Source organism: Oryctolagus cuniculus, chromosome 19, assembly GCF_964237555.1.
Source record: "Oryctolagus cuniculus chromosome 19, mOryCun1.1, whole genome shotgun sequence".
NCBI classification, from domain to species: Eukaryota; Metazoa; Chordata; class Mammalia; order Lagomorpha; family Leporidae; genus Oryctolagus; species Oryctolagus cuniculus.
In genome coordinates this window covers 18726049-18745667 of record NC_091450.1, presented here as the reverse complement: position 1 = coordinate 18745667, position 19619 = coordinate 18726049, and the positions used below count along the sequence as shown (strand labels likewise).

General features: G+C 47.6%; 1 protein-coding gene across 2 annotated transcripts; it reads right to left on the bottom strand.

Annotated features, from left to right (window-relative positions):
- Window positions 1-1138: 1138 nt before the first annotated feature.
- MPV17L (MPV17 mitochondrial inner membrane protein like) lies at window positions 1139-19094 on the bottom strand. Of its 2 annotated transcripts, XM_017342497.3 has the most exons (5): window positions 17627-19074; window positions 14344-14899; window positions 10138-10208; window positions 3272-3301; window positions 1139-3193 (listed from the first exon to the last, which is right to left on the bottom strand). In XM_017342497.3, the coding sequence occupies exons 2-5, from the start codon at window positions 14651-14653 to the stop codon at window positions 3014-3016; spliced, it is 591 nt and encodes a 196-aa protein (XP_017197986.1). In that variant the 5' UTR covers window positions 14654-14899; window positions 17627-19074; the 3' UTR covers window positions 1139-3013. The 2 variants fall into 2 exon arrangements, with proteins under 2 accessions (XP_017197986.1, XP_069920775.1); XM_070064674.1 differs by lacking the exon at window positions 3272-3301 and having other exon boundaries at window positions 17627-19094.
- Window positions 19095-19619: the final 525 nt, after the last annotated feature.

Here is a 19619-nt window from a genome sequence, read left to right as displayed (position 1 = left end):
GCACCGCGCTGATCCTGGCAGGAGCCAGGAGCCAGGTGCTTTTCCTGGTCTCCCATGGGGTGCAGGGCCCAAGCACCTGGGCCATCCTCCACTGCACTCCCTGGCCATAGCAGAGAGCTGGCCTGGAAGAGGGGCAACCGGGACAGAATCCGGCGCCCCAACCGGGACTAGAACCCGGTGTGCCGGCGCCGCAAGGTGGAGGATTAGCCTATTAAGCCACGGCGCCGGCTGATGGCAGAATTTTATAACAGCCATACTCTGTATTTTGAGGGTACTTCAAAGTCTGTGGAATCTGGGATTAAAAGTGTGAATTTAGGGGCCAGCACTGTGGCGTACTGGGTAAAGCTGCCGCCTGCAGTGCTGGCTTCCCATATGGATGCCAGTTTGGGTCCTGGCTGCTCCACTTCTTTTTTTTTTTACAGGCAGAGTTAGTGAGAGAGAGAGACAGAGAGAAAGATCTTCCTTCCATTGGTTCACCCCCAAAATGGCCTCCTGGTCTCCCATGTGGGTACAGGGCCCAAGCACTTGGGCCATCCTCCACTGCCTTCCCGGGCCACAGCAGAGACCTGGACTAGAAGAGAGCAACTGGGACAGAATCCAGCGCCCCAACCGGGACTAGAACCCGGGGTGCCAGCACCACAGGTGGAGGATTAGCCTAGTGAGCCACGGCGCTGGCCCGGCTGCTCCACTTCTGATCCAGCTCTCTGCTATGGCCTGGGAAAACAGTAGAAGATGGCCCAAGTCCTTAGGTCCCTGCACCCATGTGGGAGACCCAGAAAAAGATCCTGGCTCCTGGCTTCAGATCAGGGTAGCTGCAGCCATTGCGGCCAATTGGGGAGTGAACCAGAGGATGAAAGACCTCTCTCTCTCTCTCTCTCTGCCTCTCCTTCTTTCTTTGTGTAACTCTGACTTTCAAATAAATAAATAAATCTTTTTTAAAAAAGTGTGAGTTTATTTTGATGAAAAAAATTTAATAATATGTGGTCAGTGTGTATTATAAAAAACTCATGCATAGATTTCAAAATTATTTTTGCACCCAAATAAACTTAGACTTTTAATTCCATTTTTCCATGAAGTGGTTAAATATGCTTGTATTTAGAATAAGTTCCATTTTTTACACCAAAACACAAAATTACCATTGCATGAAAATTAAGTGTATTATTTGCAAAAATTCAGAATTAGCACAGTACAGTATTAGTGAAGACCATCATACTGTAATTTTTGTAAACATTAAGCTTTCCTTTTTTTCCTTTTGACAGTATAAGCAAGGTCTGTTTTTCCAAGGCTTGCATCATAAAAGTAATGTTGAAGCTCATCTAAAACCTTGCCTGTAATCACCCTGGATAAGCTTTTGAAGTATTTGCCTCATCTATCATGAAATAGCTTTTCTGTTCTATTAACTGCTTTTAAAATAATGCAAAAACAAATTGTTTTACAATTTAGACCACCTAGAAATTTCCTTATTTCTATATTGTCCTAATATAAAATATATTAATACCTATTCAATTCAGATAAATTATATACTTATGATTTTTATAAACATTAAAATCATATATGCATAGAAATTTTAATATACATTCTTAAATTAGCCTCAAGTATACATTCTTGAGATAAATTAACAGTTAAGTGCTCAACATTGTAAAACATGTGAAAATACACCATTGGAAACAACAGAATGGTATAATTCTTAATTTGCTGAAACTCCTTGAGATACATAATTTTTAAACCTGAGGTTAGACAAATTGAATAAATCTGAAAGACTGAATTAAGTTTTTCATGTCTACTTTAAAGTATAAAGATTTATATTAAATTTATTTTTATTTATTTTTTTTTTTTGACAGGCAGAGTGGACAGTGAGAGAGAGAGACAGAGAGAGAAAGGTCTTCCTTTTGCCGTTGGTTCACCCTCCAATGGCCGCCGCTGCAGCCGGCGCACCGCGCTGATCTGATGGCAGGAGCCAGGAGCCAGGTGCTTTTCCTGGTCTCCCATGGGGTGCAGGACCCAAGCACCTGGGCCATCCTCCACTGCACTCCCTGGCCATAGCAGAGAGCTGGCCTGGAAGAGGGGCAACCGGGACAGAATCCGGCGCCCCAACCGGGACTAGAACCCGGTGTGCCGGCGCCGCAAGGTGGAGGATTAGCCTATTGAGCCACGGCGCCGGCTTAAAGATTTATATTAAAGTGCTGAATTTTAAAGATAACTATCGGTGTGAAATGCGAGGTGACTACCTTCCGTGGTATCATATGGGTGAGAGTTCTTCCTTCCAGAGGAAGAAAACTTGTGTTTTAGAACTTTTCATTCAGTGTATTTCATTAAGAAGCTGAATTATTTTATATATCTTGAAAATAGAATGCTGTAGTCAACTGAAAAGGCTCAAAACCAAAAATTATCAATTGAAATGTACTTAGCTTAGAAATTATAAAAGTAGGAGACACTGATAAAATACATTCTATACAGAACACACTTACAAAACACTGTTTTGATGATAAAAATGTACTTATAGTATTTTAGTATCAGCATAACAATAAATTAGTATATGGTATGGGAAGGATCAAATTATTCAGTCTTCTCATTGACTGAGTTGTTTGTAAGTAGAAATGTATTTTAAGGATTATTTTTGGTACAAAAGGTAATCTGACCCAAAAGTGTTAAGAAGATAGCCTGAGGTTTTAAAATACAGAAGTAAACAATCAAAAGTGGAGTTCCTGAAATCAACTGGAATCACAATATGAGTATAAATATTAATTATTCTAAAATGGACATCTGCCACTGTTACTATTAATCAAAATATTAGAGAAGTGAAAATATTCAGGAAGTAAGACTTTCAGACTGGAAGAGGGAAGGGTTTGAATAAACGTAAATAATCATTGGTAATTAAAAAGCAAGTGAGCCTGTGGAATAGTAATTCTTCAAAATGCAGCACACGACTGGGAAGTCAAGTATGTTCTCCACAGGCCACCCAGTGCATTTTAGAAAAACAAAATGTGGTCACTTTAAGGGAGCTGTTGACCCCTCACTTCTCCGGGGGCCTCTCAACTGCCCCGGCTTCCTTTCTGCGAAGGAGAGTGAAAGCCGACCGCAGTGTGCCGTCACCACTCTGCTGAGAGAAGCAAAGGAAGGTGGCCCAGAGGAAGCCACAGAGTCCAGTGTAAGCTGTTCTCCAGTGAACAGGAACGAGGCCAAAGTTGGTCAGCTGGAACAGAGAGAGAAGGGGTGAGGGCTCCACAGAAGCCAAAGCAGGGCTTAGTGTTCTGAGTAGTGTGCAACTCACCTGGACCAGGGGCCAGTACATCAGACCAGTCTGCAACACAGAAAAACTGTGTTAGGTGCCTTTTAATCACACAGCTCATTCTATAAGATTAAGAAATACCAGGTGGACAGCATGCTTAGGTACGATTATATTTCAGACTAAGCTGATTAAATTAAGACTGCTTTTAGAAGTGAGAGAATAGAAAGTTGTGGGAAAAGCTGTTAGGTATTAGAGATTTGAAAACATGTTTTTATTTATTTCATTTGAAAGGCAGAGTGAGAGAGACAGACCGTTTCCATCTGCTGGTTCATTCCCCAAATACCTTCAACAGCCAGGAGCCCAGGCCAAGCCCAGAAGCTCAAAATTCAATCTGATGCTCCCACATGGATGGCAGGCAGCCATCTTCTGCCTCCCAAGATGCATTAGCAAGAAGCTGGACCAGAAACAGAAGAGCCAGGATGTAAACTGTCACTTAGATATGGGATCCGGGCATCCCAAGTGGAAGCTTAATCTGCTGTGCCACAATGCCCGCCCCTTCAAGACATTTTTAGTAGTTATATTCTTAAGTTCGGAATGAGAAGACTACCAGAACCAGGACCAATTCTGGAAGAAAACTGTAGAAATAGCACCACACATTTATGTATTGCAGTTTCCCGGTCAGCATAAGCAAATGATGCAGGAATAGACATATAATACAGGATCATCAAAGATTTATTAAAACTATATGCCACCGAGGCCAGCATTGTGGAATAGCAGGTAATGCTGCCCAGATACCAGCATCCCATGTGGGCGCTGGCTTGAGTCCTACCTGCTCCACTTCCAATGCAGCTCCCCGCTAATGCACCTGAGAAAAAGAAGATGGCTCAGGTTCTTGGGCCCCTGCACCCACGTGGGAGAACCTGGAAGAACTCTTTGGCTCCTAAATTCGACCTGGCCTAACCACGGCCATTGTGGTCATCTAGGGAGTGAACCAGCAGATGGAAGATACCACTCCTTGTCTCTTCCTCTCTCTCTGTAACTCTGATTTTCAAAAGAGTAAATAAATCTTAAAAAAAAAAAAAAAAAACTATATGCCACCAAATGATCCATTATGGAATTATCTGCTAATAAAGTGTTCAAATTGTATTATGCTATCAGGCAAATTTAGCTGACACTTTTGTGTATAACAAAATATTTTACATATGTTTATTTAAGATTTATTTATTTGGGAACAGTTTTTTTTTTTTTTTTTTTTTTTTTTTTTTTTTTTTTGACAGGCAGAGTAGACAGTGAGAGAGAGAGACAGAAAGGTCTTCCTTTGCCGTTGGGTCACCCTCCAATGGCCGCCGCGGCCGCCGCACCATGCTGATCCGATGGCAGGAGCCAGGTACTTATCCTGGTCTCCCATGGGGTGCAGAACCCAAGCACTTGGGCCATCCTCCACTGCACTCCCGGGCCACAGCAGAGAGCTGGCCTGGAAGAGGGGCAACCGGGACAGAATCCAGCGCCCCGACCGGGACTAGAACTCGGTGTGCCAGCGCCGCTAGGTGGAGGATTAGCCTACTGAGCTGCGGCGCCGGCCGATTTATTTATTTGAAAGACAGAGTGACAGACAAAGAGATCTTCCATCTGCTGGTTCAAGTCTCCAAACATCTGCAACAACTGGGGCTGGTCCAGGCTGAAACCAGGAATTCCATCCGGGTCTCCCATGGGTGGCAGGCACCCAACTACTCGGGCCATGACCCACTGCCTTCTCAAGTGCATTAGTAAGAAGCAGGATCCAGGCCTTGAACCAGCACTCTGATGTGGAATGCAGGTGACACAACCCCTGCCCCCCAACAGATTTATTCTAAGAGGTTTCATTCTATACATTCTGACAAAAAGGGGAAAAAAGGTGCCATTTTAGACTTTTTTTTAAGAAAGATAGAGGTCTTGGTATGCAAACTGTAATCTCAAAAGAAAAATAAAAAGCCTAAGGTTTTCAAAATAGTCCTTAAAAGTAATATCATGACTTAGCTTCTTTTTACTGATTTGTATTTTGGAGCGTTTCTAAAATAGTTGCAATGAAAGTTATATTTATGTATTTTATATAAATACAAATGTATATAGTACATATACTATACCTTTATACTTAAAATATATATTCATTTAAGAATGTGACACCAAGGCAGGCACGGTTAAGTCATCACTAGGGACACCCGCATCTGCTCAGAATGCCTGGTTGAAGTCCCGGTTCCTCTGCTTCCGATCGAGCTTTGTGCTCTTGGGCATCCCGGGAGGCAGCAGTGATGGCCCTACCACTCTGTGGGTGACGTGGGTGGAGTTCAGCGCTCCTGGCTTCAGCCTGGCCCCAGACCTGTGAGTATTCTGTGGGAGATTCTCTCTCTCAGTCTCTCTCTCTCGTTCAAATAAAGTGAAAATAAATAAAAATAAAAAGTAATACTTTAGGGCTGATGCCGCAGCTCACTAGGCTAATCCTCTGCCTTGCGGCGCTGGCACACCGGGTTCTAGTCCCGGCTGGGGCGCCGGATTCTGTCCCGGTTGCCCCTCTTCCAGGCCAGCTCTCTGCTGTGGCCAGGGAGTGCAGTGGAGGATGGCCCAAGTGCTTGGGCCCTGCACCCCATGGGAGACCAGGAGAAGCACCTGGCTCCTGGCTTTGGATCAGCATGATCTGCCGGCTGCAGCACGCTGGCCGTGGCAGCCATTGAAGGGTGAACCAACGGCAAAGGAAGACCTTTCTCTCTGTCTCTCTCTCTCTCACTGTCCACTCTGCCTGTCAAAAAAAAAAAGGTAATACTTTAGCAAAAATAATCAAAAGACCAAACCTTTACAGACTTGGCTTTACCATTGATTTTTCTCATCAGAAAAAACATCATCTGGCACTTACATCTTGGTCTGTTAAACCAGAATCAGGACCCCTCAGAGAAGTGAGTGATTCCCAGGCCCAGGCAGGGCAGGTACAGGTATAAGGTACCAGATGAGCCTGGAACATCTTGTTATGCCATAAAATAGGAAAGAGGTGTTTTTAAAAAAAAATTATGTATTTATTTGAAAGGCAGAGTTACAGAGAGGCAGAGATTGAGAGAGAGAGGAGAGGCAGAGAGAAAGAGAGAGAGAGAGAGAGAGGTCCTCCAGATGGTCGCAACGGCTGGAGTTGCACTGATCCAAAGCCAGGAGCCAGGAGCTTCTTCCAGGTCTCCCATGTGGGTACAGGGGCCCAAGCACTTGGGCCATCTTCCACTGCTTCCCCAGGTCATAGCAGGGAGCTATATTGGAAGTAGAGCAGCCGGGACTCAAACTGGCGCCCATGTGGTATGCTGACACTGTAGGCGGCAGCTTTACCCACTACACTACAGTGCTGGCCCCAAAAAAGGTTTTTTAAAAAAGAAAAAATAAAATAAAGATGTCACAAGGACATAGGAGCCAGATTGAAGAAATTCTCATTGGCCAAAATCTGTCACACCTGAGCGCAAAAATAATCTCAGTAAACAAAATTATGAACCAATGAAAAAGTGGGAGTCTCTGGATCCGTACTGATAAGTGAACGAGTGGAGTGAAGAGCGGGCCCTTGCCCACATTGAATGCCGAGTGCCACCTGGTAAACATGGACCTAGGGCAGGAGTTTAAGCGCATCATTTGGCAGACCAACATAGCAGTCAGGAGGTGTTGGGGCGCAGAGGGTTGTGCCTCTGTGTGGGATGCCCACATCCCATATCAGAATGCCTGGGATCAAATTCCAGCTCCACTTGCAAACCAGCTTCCTGTTAATGTGCATCCTGGGGGGTGGTAGGTCCTTGCCACCCACGTGGGGCTCCTGGCTTTGGCCTGACCCAGCCCTGGCTTTTGCAGGCATTTGGAGAGTGAACCAGCAGATGAAAGAGCTCTCTCTCTCTCCCTTCTCTCTCTCTCTGTCACTCTGCCTTTCAAATAAATAAGATAAATGAACTTAAAAATATGGAAAAAATGTTGCAGGGAAATGCAGCACTGGCGCCTAAGGAGTAGGTCAGGGCACATTATGACAAAGACTGGCTGTTCACAGGCATGGTGTTAGAAGCACCTTCTTGCTGATTGGGTGTTCACTTCAAGGAAGAAAAGGAAACTGTACCCAGGGAGTGAAACATCACACACCTTGACCACCGTCTCCTCTGGGCATGGTGTGCCCCCTCCTGATGCCGTAAGGACGACACTGGATTCCCAGTCAGGAATCCAATCAGGAGCAAACATCAGGCAAAACTTCCCAAACAGGAGGCTTAAAAAGGGGAGGGCGGGACTGTGTTCTTCAGAAGTATCAGTGTCATAAAAGGTGACCAAAAGGGCTGAAGAAATGTTCCAGATTAATGAGGACCAAAGAGACAGGAGAAGTAAATGTGCCCCTGGTCCTAGACTGGAGCTTGTACCGGAAGGAAAAGAAGCGGCATGAAGGCCGTTACCCGGTCACTGGAGAAGGCGGGCCGTGGGTGGCATATGAAAGTGTTGATAAATTCGCTGAGGTTGATACTATGTAACTGTGGTTATATAAGAGATGCCTCATCTTAAAAACAGATACTTAAGAATTTAGGGGTAAGCAACAATTGTGTATAACTGATTCTGAAATGATTTAGAAAATCAGAGGGCCGATGCTATGGCATAGTGGGTAAAGCTGCTGCCTGCAATGTCAGTATCCCATATGGATGCCGGTTCGAGTCCCGGCTGCTCCACTTCTGGTCCAGCTCCCTGCTTGGAAATTACTTCCAAACAGGTGTTAAAAACTTTAAGGGGCAGGCATTTGGCACAGCAGTGTATGCACCACTTGGGATACGCACATTCCATACCAGAGTGCTTGGGTTTCAGTCCTAGCTCTGCTTCCTATTCCAGCTCCCTCCTGCTCTGAACACCCTGTGAGGCACAAGTCCTTGGGTCCCTGCCACCCAGGAGGGAGGCCCCAGATTGTGTTCTGGCTCTCAGCTCAAGCCTAACCCAGCCTGGCTGTGACAGGCATTTTTTGAAGTAGACCAGTAGGTGGAGGATATTTCTCTGTCTCTGCCTCACTGCCTTTTAAATAAAATAAAACAAGGCCGGCGGCACGGCTCACTAGGCTAATCCTCTGCCTGTGGCGCCAGCACCCCAGGTTCTAGTCCCGGTCAGGGCACCGGATTCTGTCCCGGTTGTTCCTCTTCCAGTCCAGCTCTCTGCTGTGGCCTGGGAAGGCAGTGGAGGATGGCCCAAGTGCTTGGGCCCCGCACCCCATGGGAGACCAGGAGAAGCACCTGGCTCCTGGCTTCGGATTGGCGCAGCTCCGGCCATTGTGGCCAATTGGGGAGTGAACCAGCAGACGGAAGACCTCTCTCTCTCTCTCTCTCTCTCTGTCTGCTTCTCTTCTCTCTGTGTAACTCTGACTTTTAAATAAATAACAAATTCAAAATCCCTTTGTCAAGATTTTGGACAGCATTGTGCCATGGCAGGTTGGGCCATTGCTTGTGCTGCTGGCATCCCATGTCAGAGTGCCAAATCAAATCCTGGCTGTCCTATTTCCAATCCAGCTCTCTACTAATGAACCTGGGAAGGTAGCGGAAGATGGCCCAAGTGCTTGGGTCCCTGCCACCCATGTGGAAAAACAGGGTAGAGTTCCTGAATCAGCCCAGGCTGTTGCAACCATCTGAGAAGTGAATTAGTAGATGGAAGATATCTATCTCTCTCTCCCTCTATCTCTCTTTGTCTCTCTCTCTCTCTCTCACTCTGCCTTTCAAATAAATAAATCTTATTTTATTTTATTTTTAAAGATTTTTTATTTATTTATTTGACAGGTAGAGTTATAGACAGTGAAGGGAGAGACAGAGAGAAAGGTCTTCCTTCTGTTGGTTCACCCCACAAATGGCCGCTACGGCCGGAGCTGTGCCGATCCGAAGCCAGGAGCCAGGTGCTTCTTCCTGGTCTCCCACGCGGGTGCAGGCGCCCAAGCACTTGGGCCATCCTCCACTGCCTTCCCGGGCCATAGCAGAGAGCTGGACTGCAAGAGGAGCAACTGGGACTAGAACCTGGGGCCCATATGGGATTCCGGCGCCACAGGCAGAGGATTAGCAAAGTGAGCCACGGCACCGGCCCCAAATCTTTATTTATTTATTTGTTTGTTTGTTTGATAGGTAGAGTTATAGACAGTGACAGAGAGAGAGAGAGAAATGTCTTCCTTCCATTGGTTCACCCCCAGAATGGCCGTTACGGCCGGCGCTGTGCCGATCCGAAGCCAGGAGCCAGGTGCTTCTTCCTGGTCTCCCATGCGGGTACAGGGGCCCAAGGACTTGGGCCATCCTCCACTGCCCTCCTGGGCCACAGCAGAGAGCTGGACTGGAAGAGAAGCAACCGGGACTAGAACCCGGTGGCCATATGGGATGCTGGCACCACAGGCAGAGGATTAACCAAGTGAGCCACGGCGCTGGCCCCCAAATAAATAAATCTTTAAAAAATAAAGATATTGGACCCCTCTGTCAACCAAACTGGATCCTGAATGTAAGAATTTTTTTGTAAGATTTATTTATTTATTTGAAAGACCTACACACACACACACACACACACACACAGAGAGAGAGAGAGAGAGAGAGAGAGGTCTTCCATCTGCTGGTTCACTCCCCAGTGGGCCACAACAGCTGGAGCTGAGCTGAACTGAAACCAGGAGCCAGAGGCTTCCTCTGGATCTCCCACACGATTGCAGGGGCCCAAGGACTTGGGCCATCTTCTACTGCTTTCCCAGGCCACAGCAGAGAGCTGGATCAGAAGTAGCACAGCCAAGACTTGAACCGGTGCCCATATGGGATACTGGCACTGCAGGTGGCAGCTTTACCCGCTATGCCACAGTGCCAGCCCCAAGAATGGTTTTATTAAAAGTATTTAATGTTAAAATATTAAAATATTATATTTTCAAAAGCCTGTCTTACCTTATATGTATTCCAGAATTTCTGTTTCAGGTCCAAAAATATGTCATCATCTCCTTGGAGAATGCTCATACCTATTTATACACAAAAATATCAAAAGAATTTTGAAAGATTCTGAAAGATTACTAACTATATAACAGCATATAGTCAAGTTACCTATTTCAATATGCAAAATAACTACTATCACTCATTGAATATATTCCTTCTAACTCAACAGTGAAAAGAAAAGATAATCTCCATTTCAAAACTAGACAAATTTTAAAGGGATGATAAATACAAAGTGAGACCAGCAGGGTATAAATGTTATAATGGGGTAGGCATTTGGGGCAGTGGTTAGCTAAGTCTCCATGCCCACATTCTATATCAGAGTGCCCGGGTTCCAGTCCTGTCTCCACTTCTGATTCCAGCTTCCTGCTAATGGATGCCCTGGGAGGCAGCAGGTGACAGCTCCTTAGGTTCCTGCCCCCATGTGGGAGACCCAGATAGAATTCCAGGCTCCTGATTTCAGCCTGACCCAGACCTGCCTGTTGCAGGCATTTGGGGAGTAAACCAGTAGATGGAATATCTTGCTCTTTTTTTTTTTTTTTTTTTAATTTGAAAGAGTTACACAGAGAGAGGAAAGTTAGAGAGAGGGAGAGATCTTCCATCCACTGGTTCACTCCCCACCTGGCCACAACGACTGGAGCTGCACCAATCCGAAGACAGGAGCCAGGAGCTTCTTCCGGGTCTCCCACGCAGGTGCAGGGGCCCAAAGACTTGGGCCATCTTCTAGCGCTTTCCCAGGCCATAGCAGAGAGCAGGATTGGAAGTGGAACAGCTGGGTCTCAAACCGGCATCCATATGGGAAGTCAGTGCTTCAGGCCAGGGCGTTAACCCGCTGTGCCACAGCGCCAGCCCCTCTCTCGCTCTTGCTCTGGCCCTGGCTCTCTGCCTTTCAAAAATAAAATGAAAATAAACAAATAATTTTTTAAAAAGTTATGCTTTGATGATTATTTTTAAAGATTTATTTTTATTTATTTGAAAGAGTTACAGAGAGAGAAGAAGAGAGAGAGAGGGACCTTGTATCTGCTAGTTCACTTCCCAGATGGCCACAACAGCAGTGGAAGATGGCCCAAGTGCTTAGGCCTCTGCACTAGCTCGGAAGAAGCTCCTGTCTCCTGGCTTCAGATCTGCCCAGCTTCAGCCGTTGCAGCTATTTGGGGAGTAAAACAGTGGATGGAAGACCTTTCTCTCTGTCCTTCCCTCTTGCTGTCTGTAACTCTATGTCTCAAATAAATAAATCTTTTAAAAAAAAATGAGTGCTTTAAAGATTCTCCCCCAACTACAGTTTGGAGGAAGGAGAAATAAGAGATTTGTTAATTGTGGGGAGCAATCCGGACTGGACTGAGTTACTGGAATTAAGACTTATTCTATGCATCTGCTCTCCCACAATATGGCGCTGGGAGAGAAGTAAACAGCTTCCGCACAGCTGCCTCCAGTTCAACCAATAAACTGTAGGACTTGCTCCTGATTGGAGAGCAGCGTACTCGGCGTGTGGGCAGCCGAGTTAGGATTGGCGGAGGAGGACTATAAAGGAGGAGAGAGACGGCATGCACCAGGAACATCTATGGGGAACATCTAAGGGGAACATCTAGCTGAAGGAACACCCGTGCAGCCCCCGAGAAAGCCGGCCGGCGGTGTGCCGCTCCCCTGCGGAAGTGGGGAATGTGGCCAGGGGGAACTGCCCTTCCACGGAGGTGGAAGGGATAGTAGCCAACCCGGGAAGAACCAGCAGCAAACCCGGGGAGGGCCGAGCAGACGAAAGAACAGCGCAGGGTCCTGTGTCATTCCTCCACGAAGAGGGGGAGCGACATGATGGTGCCGTGACTCGGATATGAAGCCTAGGCAGGGTTTAGTGTCGTTCCTCCATGAAGAGGGGGAGCGACAGTTAATTATAAGAGTTTCTGTAAAAAAAATTTTTTTTAATTATTTATTTGAAAGACAAAGGAGATAAACTGAGTTTTCCCATCTGCTGGTTCACTCTGCAAATACCCGCATTGGCCAGGGCTGGGATGGATTAGGGCCAAAGCCAGCAGCCAAGAACCAGCAACTCCGTCCAGGTCTCCCACATGGGAGGCAGGAATCCAATTACTTGAGCTCTCACTGCTGGCTCCCAGGGTCTGCATTAACAGGAAACTGGAGTTAGGAACCAGAGCCAGGTTTCCAATGTAGGCCCTCTGATATGGGATGCAGGCTTTTTTTTTTTTTTTTTTTTTTTTTTTTTTTTTTTTTTTTTTTGACAGGCAGAGTGGACAGTGAGAGAGAGAGAGACAGAGAGAAAGGTCTTCCTTTGCCGTTGGTTCACCCCCCAATGGCCGCTGCGGCCGGCGCACCGTGCTGAACTGAAGCCAGGAGCCAGGTGCTTCTCCTGGTCTCCCACGGGGTGCAGGGCCCAAGGACTTGGGCCATCCTCCACTGCACTCCCTGGCCACAGCAGAGAGCTGGCCTGGAAGGGGAGCAACTGGGACAGAATCCAGCGCCCCGACCGGGACTAGAACCCGGGGTGCCGTGCCGCAGGCCGAGGATTAGCCTAGTGAGCCGTGGTGCCAGCCAGATGCAGGCATCTTAACCTCTCAGCTATATATCCACCCCAAGAGAGATTCTTCAAAGAAAGATTTATTTTAAAAAAATCCAGCAAAATATTAGTAATACCGTGTTTCACTTACCCAGCATTGATTAAATGCTGAGCACCTTATGTGCTTCATTGCATTTGACCCACCTAACAGTTCACTGAAGCAGCTAGAGTTGAAAGGAGGAAAAGAGGTTAATACCAGAGGGGTCCAACCCAGGTGTCCGATTGCCTAGCCAGACCTAACCTGGCCCTGGCACAAAGGATCATCTAATCCCCTCCCATGAAGTTTCTAAAGAATGCCTTAAACAAACATGCAGTCCACCCCTCCCATCTTATTGTAACTTGAGGAGAGGGGAACCAGACCAGAAATGTGAAAAGCTAAAGAAAGCAGCGCTCTGGGCAGGAGTCTGTACCAGGTGCCTCAGGCCTGAATCTTGGGCCTCCAGCATCTCTGGTTTCAGACAGACTGACAACAGTGTCACCATTAGGGCATCCAGATGAGGAGGAGGGCTTGCATCCTGTTTTCTTTGAGTTACCCAAACTCCTTTGAGACTCAGTGTTCTCGTCTGTAACCCAGGAGTGATAAGAGCGAGCACCTGCCTTCCTGGTTGGCTGAGGATTGAGTAGGAAGCGGATCCCCAAGGTCACAGCTGCATTGACAGGCAGAGGAGCCTGTTTGCAGATCAGGCCCAGACTTGACAAAGCAGGAGGCCCCTGCTCGCAGCATGCCGGTTTCACGGAGCCCATTGATTCCACCAACCATGTGTGTGGTTGACTGAGGCTGCAGCAAGCAACCCAGTCTTCCCTGAATCCGACCCCAAACCAAACCCCGTGGGTCAGTTTCTCCACAGTGGTGGTTTGCCTGACCTCAACCCTGGTTTAGAAGACACCAACAGCCACTAAGAGATTCTCTCCCATTTTGGGGGGAATTTTGTGGTCCAGGACCCATGGAGATATGCCAAGGGTGTGAGCACCCTTCCCCACTTACCCCCCCCCCCCCCCCCCCGCCACACACACACCTCAAGGCCATAGAAACAGCCAGGATGGTTGTGAGCTGTGAGCACGGAGCCCTTCACTGTGTTTGGTATTCTGCCACCGGGAAGGTTCCCCAGGTCGGGCTCTCCAGCCATCACAGTCTCTGTCGGGGACTCCCGGGAAAATCTTGTTACCACAAGGAGGACTAGGACCCTGGGCGGGACTGAGGATCCAGGGCCAACGCCAGGTTCCCCATCCCCCATTGTGTGTGTGTGTGGGGGGGTGCTGTTCCTGGCAGCAGGACGGACCCCCGGGATTGCAGATGCTGAAGCATGGAGGAGGCGTCCCCTCCAGGTGCCTGCGGGCCTCGCCACGGGGAAATGGCCCTCCCAGCCACATCCTAGCACCGGAGTTTCCATCCCAGCCTCCTTTATCCCTCACCAGCTGGACTTTCGGCCTCCAGATCCCGGTGTTCAGACAGCCCAGCCATTATGCCCTGCCCTCTAGCCCTGGCTCCCGGCCCCCCAAAGCTCCCGGCTCCTACCCTAGTCCTTAACCCTGGCCCCTGGCCCGGCTCCTGCCCCTGCTTCCAGGTCCCTAGTCCCGGGTCCTCTGCCTCTCACCGATGTAGAAAGCCGAGAGGGCCACGGGTCCGCCGAACGTCTGGTCGCACAGCACCTTAGCCAAGACGGTGCGCGGCGCGCGGCCCGGCAGCGCGCGTTCCAGCAGGCGCAGCCACACGTAGTTGAAGTTGGCGTGGAAGGTTACGGCCAGGGTGGCCACGCGCCGCGTCTGGCGCCAGTCGGCAGGGCCGCCCCGTAGCTGCTGCTGCAGCGCGTCGCCGGAAGAGTAGAGGCCGGCGTAGAGCAGCACGTTGGTGGGCCACGGGTGGCGTTGGGCCGCGCGCGCCAGCGCCCGCCACCAGCCCGCCATGCCCGCGCCGTGGGCGTCCGGAACGACCGCCCAGCCCGCGGTCTGGGCCACGCCCGCCGCCGCCCCTACCCGCCGCGGCCCCGCAGCCGCCTGCACCTGCCGAGTCCAGACGCTGCAGAGCGGTTGAGCGCCCTGAGCACACCCGACCCGCGCGTCCAATCCGGCGTCCAAGCTCAGCGTTTGAAATACGCCTGGTCCATAAGATGCACGGATCCCTTCACACGAAATTGCCCAGAATAGGCAAATCTATAGAGACAGAAGGCAGATTAGTGATAGGGGGCTGGGCGATGCAGAAACACAAAATGACTGAGCAGGGTTTGTTTTTTTTTTTTTTTTTTGGAATGATGCAAACATTTTATAACTTGAGAGTGGTGCTGGTTTCACGACTTTGTGAATGATATCATTGAATATAAAATGAATTTCATGGCATGTGAATTATATCTCCAAAAAAAAAAAATAAATGAAAGGAAAAAAGCAAGGGGATACCAATGCACAGTTACCTGAATGGCAGCGTTTTTAAACGTTTGCATGCAGGTAAGTCCTGCTTTCATCGCACAATACAGTGATTGTGTAACTTGGTTTGTAGAAAACGGCAGAAGTTAACACTGGAGGTCCCTCCTGGATGTGAGGTGAGGCCTGATGTGCCTTCCGGCCCTCACGTGTCATCTCTGTGACCCGAGCTTCCCAAAGCCTATGCTGACCTCCAGGGCACTGTCCCAGAAGCAGAGGTCATGGGGAACCCAGATACAATCCCTGACCTCATGGGACCCGTTTTTCTGTTTTCTGCCTTTATTTCTTCCTCCACAATCTAATCCCATTCTTTCCCTCCCTCTCTCGCTCCTCTCAATTCACTTGCTCGATTTTACCTAATTTTAAAAATGTTAAAATTTTAATCTTGAAAGAATTCCAGACGTGGGAAAAAAGTTGCAAAAAATAGTACAAAGTGTTCCCATATACTCTTCATCCAAGCATCCCCAAATATTGACATCTTACATAACCATAGTGCATTGACCAAAACAAGGAGATAGCACACGTGTACTCCTATCGCCTGATGTAATGCTACTACCTAATTTCAGGCCTCGCTGAAATTATTGCCATTGACCCATCCAGTCCTGGGTCTCCCTACACGGCTTTGAACTGGTCACGTCACCTTGGTCTCCAATAGGCAGGCTATGTAACTTTTATCTGTGATTTTGTAGACTGTCCCTAAATTTATCAGTTCTGTTGTTGTAGGCTGAATTGTGTCTCTTCAAAATTCCTGCATCGAACCCTAACCCCCTAAAACTCAGAATGTGACTGTATTTGGAGATAGAGCCTTTAAAGGAGTAATGACATAAAAATGAGGGTAGGATGGCAACTATCACTATGTCCCTAAATCCGTATATCTGAAATACATGAAACTTGTATACCTTAAATAATTTTTTTAAATGATGCCTTTAGGTTGGACTCCAATCCTGTCTGTCTTGTATTGGTATAAGAACAGGAAATTTGGGCCGGCAACGCGGCTCAATAGGCTAATTCTCCACCTAGCGGCGCCGGCACACCGGGTTCTAGTCCCAGTCGGGGCGCTGGATTCTGTCCTGGTTGCCCCTCTTCCAGGCTAGCTCTCTGCTGTGGCCAAGGAGTGCAGTGGAGGATGGCCCAAGTGCTTGGGCCCTGCACCCCATGGGAGACCAGGAGAAGCACCTGGCTCCTGCCATGGGCAGCCATTGGAGGGTGAACCAATGGCAAAAGGAAGACCTTTTTCTCTGTCTCTCTCTCTCACTGTCCACTCTGCCTGTCAAAAACAAACAAACAAACAAACAAACAAAAAAAACCAGGAAATTTGGACGTTTGAAGAGACATCAGGGTTCAGGCATTTATCCTAGAGGTTAAGATGCTTGTGTCTTATATCAGAGTGCCTGGGTTCAATTCCCAACTCTGTCTCCTCCCTCCAGCTTCCTGCTAATGCAGACCCTGGGAGGCAGCAATGATGGCTCAAATAATTGGGTTCCTGCCACCCTTATAGCTGGTCTGGATTGAGGTCCTGGCTTTCAGCATTTGGGGAGTAAACTGGCAGAGAGATTCTCTCTTTTCTCTCTCTCTTAAAGTTGGGAGAGAGAGAGAGAGAGAGAGAGAGAGAGAGAGAGAGAGAAGGGATCTTTGCACAGAGGACAGGCCATGTGAAGGCACAGGAAGGAGGAAGCTATCTGCAGGCCCAGGAGAGAGACCTCAGAATGAAACCAGCCCAGTGCACACCTTAATCTTTGACCTTTAGCCTCTAGCTCTGGTGAGAAAACAAATTTCCATAGTTTAAGCTACTTAGTCTGGTGCTTTGTTAGAGCAGCCCCAGCAAACTAAGACAATCATTCTCTTCCATTCTTGGGAATTGGCTAATTTCTATGTTCTTTTGCCCTTTTTACTTCCCTGTTTGCCAATTTCTACCCCTCATGCTTCTTTATTCTTGTTACTGGTGCCAAGTTAAGCTTTCTGTGAGACTTTGCTCGGGTAGGCAAGCGCCTAGCTCACCAAGACACCTTTCCTTGCTTAGTACTCATTTCCCTCTCATATTCAAATTGCCACAAATCCAGTAGCTTAGACAGCACACAATTGTTGTCTTAAAGTTTTGGAGGTCAGAAATCTAAGATGAGGACATTTGTCTGGCCTAGTGGTTAAGCTTTTAGCTGAGACACCTGCATCCCATATCAGAGTGCCTGGGTTCAAGTCCTGGCTCTGCTTCTGATTCCAGGATTCCTGCTAATGCACACCCTGGGAGGCGGCAGGTGATGGCCTACCTGGGTCCCTGCCACTGCCACCCACATGGGAGGCCAGCATTGAGTTCACAGCTCCAGGTTTTGGCCTTGCAGGCATCTGGGGAGTGACCCAGAGACTGAAAGTTCTCTGTGTGTGTGAGTGTGAAATAATAAATAAAAGTTGTGAGTGTGCATGGGTGTGCTCCATCTAGAGGTCCTAGGATAGAATGGATTTCCTTACCTTGTCGGGTTTCTAGATGCCCCCTGCATTCCTTGGTGCCGTCCTCCATCTTCCAGGTCAGCAGCGATCACCTTCCAGCCTCTCTGTGATTACATTAGGCTCATGTGGATAATCCCAGATCATCTTCACACCCCAAGATCCTTGCCTTAATCATACCTACTGCCGGGGCTGGCGCTGTGGCACAGTAGGTTAATCCCCCACCTGCAGCGGCTGCATCCCAAATGGATGCCGGTTCGAGACCCGGCTGTTCCTCTTCCAATCCATCTCTCTGCTATGGCCTGGAAAAGCAGTAGGCAATGGCCCAAGCACTTGGGCCCCTGCACCTGCATGGGAGACCTGGAAGAAACTCCTGGCTCCTGACTTCAAATCGGCTCAGCTCCAGCCATTGTGGCCATTTGGGGAGTGAACCAGCAGTTAGAAGACCTCTCTTTCTGTGTCTCTACCTCTCTCTGTCTGTAACTCTGCCTCTCAAATAAATAAATATGGAATGCCAGCACTTCAGGCCCGGGCATTAACCTGTTGCGCCACAGCACTGGCCCCAATAAGTAAAAATCTTTTAAAAAATCATATCTACTGCCACGACAAGTAGAGATGAATATAGACATCTTCTGGGACCATTATTAAGTCTACTGCACCCCTCTTTATTGGGTTTTTCTGATCTTTAATCTTTCTTGTCTCACTCCAACAACAATTGATCACGTTAGCTGAAATCACACTACCCATCTCAGCACATCCAGATCACGTCTATCCAGGCTCTCATTCCTTCACTTCAGTTGATAACTATTCACTGAGTACCCTTATGTGTCAGGCACTGAATTACAGAGTGTGGAAAAGATTTGTATTTGCTGTTAGACCCTCTGAGTGAGGATGCTAACACATCGAGAGGCACACCCCAAAGACTCAGAATCCAGACCGGCTGATGCAAAAGCAAGAGGATTTATTTGGCGTCTGCGCAGATGGGCCTCCTGAACTCGGGAGTCCAGAGAGCGCCCCCAGCACAGAGCCACACGGTTTATATACCCGCAGCAACCAATCCGTGAGCTGATCATGTAAAAGGCATGCGCCTTCTGTCCAATCCGTGAGCTGATCATGTGAAAGGCATGCGTCCTCTACCCAATCAGTGAGCTGATCATGTGAAAGGCATGCGTCCTCTACCCAATCAGTGAGCTGATCATGTGAAAGGCATGCATCCTCTATCCAATCAGCTACGGGATCACATGGGAGGCATGCACCTCATCACCATTTTGTTGTTTACTTCTTCAGCAGTTCCTTTCCCTGTCAGCGTCATCTTGTTCACCCTGAGGGGGACGACATCTCACTCCCTTTGTTCCCCTGGAGGGAGAGCAGCGTCCCGCTTCCCACACGGTTATCTGAGTATTAGGAGGCATACAAAATGGGTTAGGTCTTAGCACAGCCAGGCACAAGTGTCTCAGCTAGCTGAGCATAGGGTCCCTTATTTTTATACCTGCACCTAATTTTAGCTCTGGGGAAAAAGTTTAGGGCTATAATTTTTAAATTTTAATTTTATTTGGGGCAAAGGTGACTTCTTGTTTTTAGTAGCATTAGCTTAAGTCACTCCATCTTGGTTTGATTTTAAGGTTCTTCATTTGCAAATACTAAAAACTTTAGATAGCCAGATCAAATCTCTACCTAAATTACAGAAAATTCTTATGGTCTATGAAAAAAAAAAAAAGGAAAGTATTTCCCTAAAGATTCCACGCAATTCCCTTATGCAAATTGTTAGAGAGGAAAGTAGTGGGAAACTGGCTTTTCAGAAAAGCAGGAAAGTTAGATGGGAGAAAAATTAGGTTACCAGGTAAAATACAGGTTAGCTTTAAATTTTGTACAATAACTATTTTTAGAATAAGTCTGTCCCGTGCTATATTTGGTGTCTATTTATACTTAAAAAAAGCCTTTATTGTTCATGTGAAATTTGAAGTTAACAGGGTGGCCTATATTTTTTTTTGAATTTATTTTTAAATCTGGCAACCCC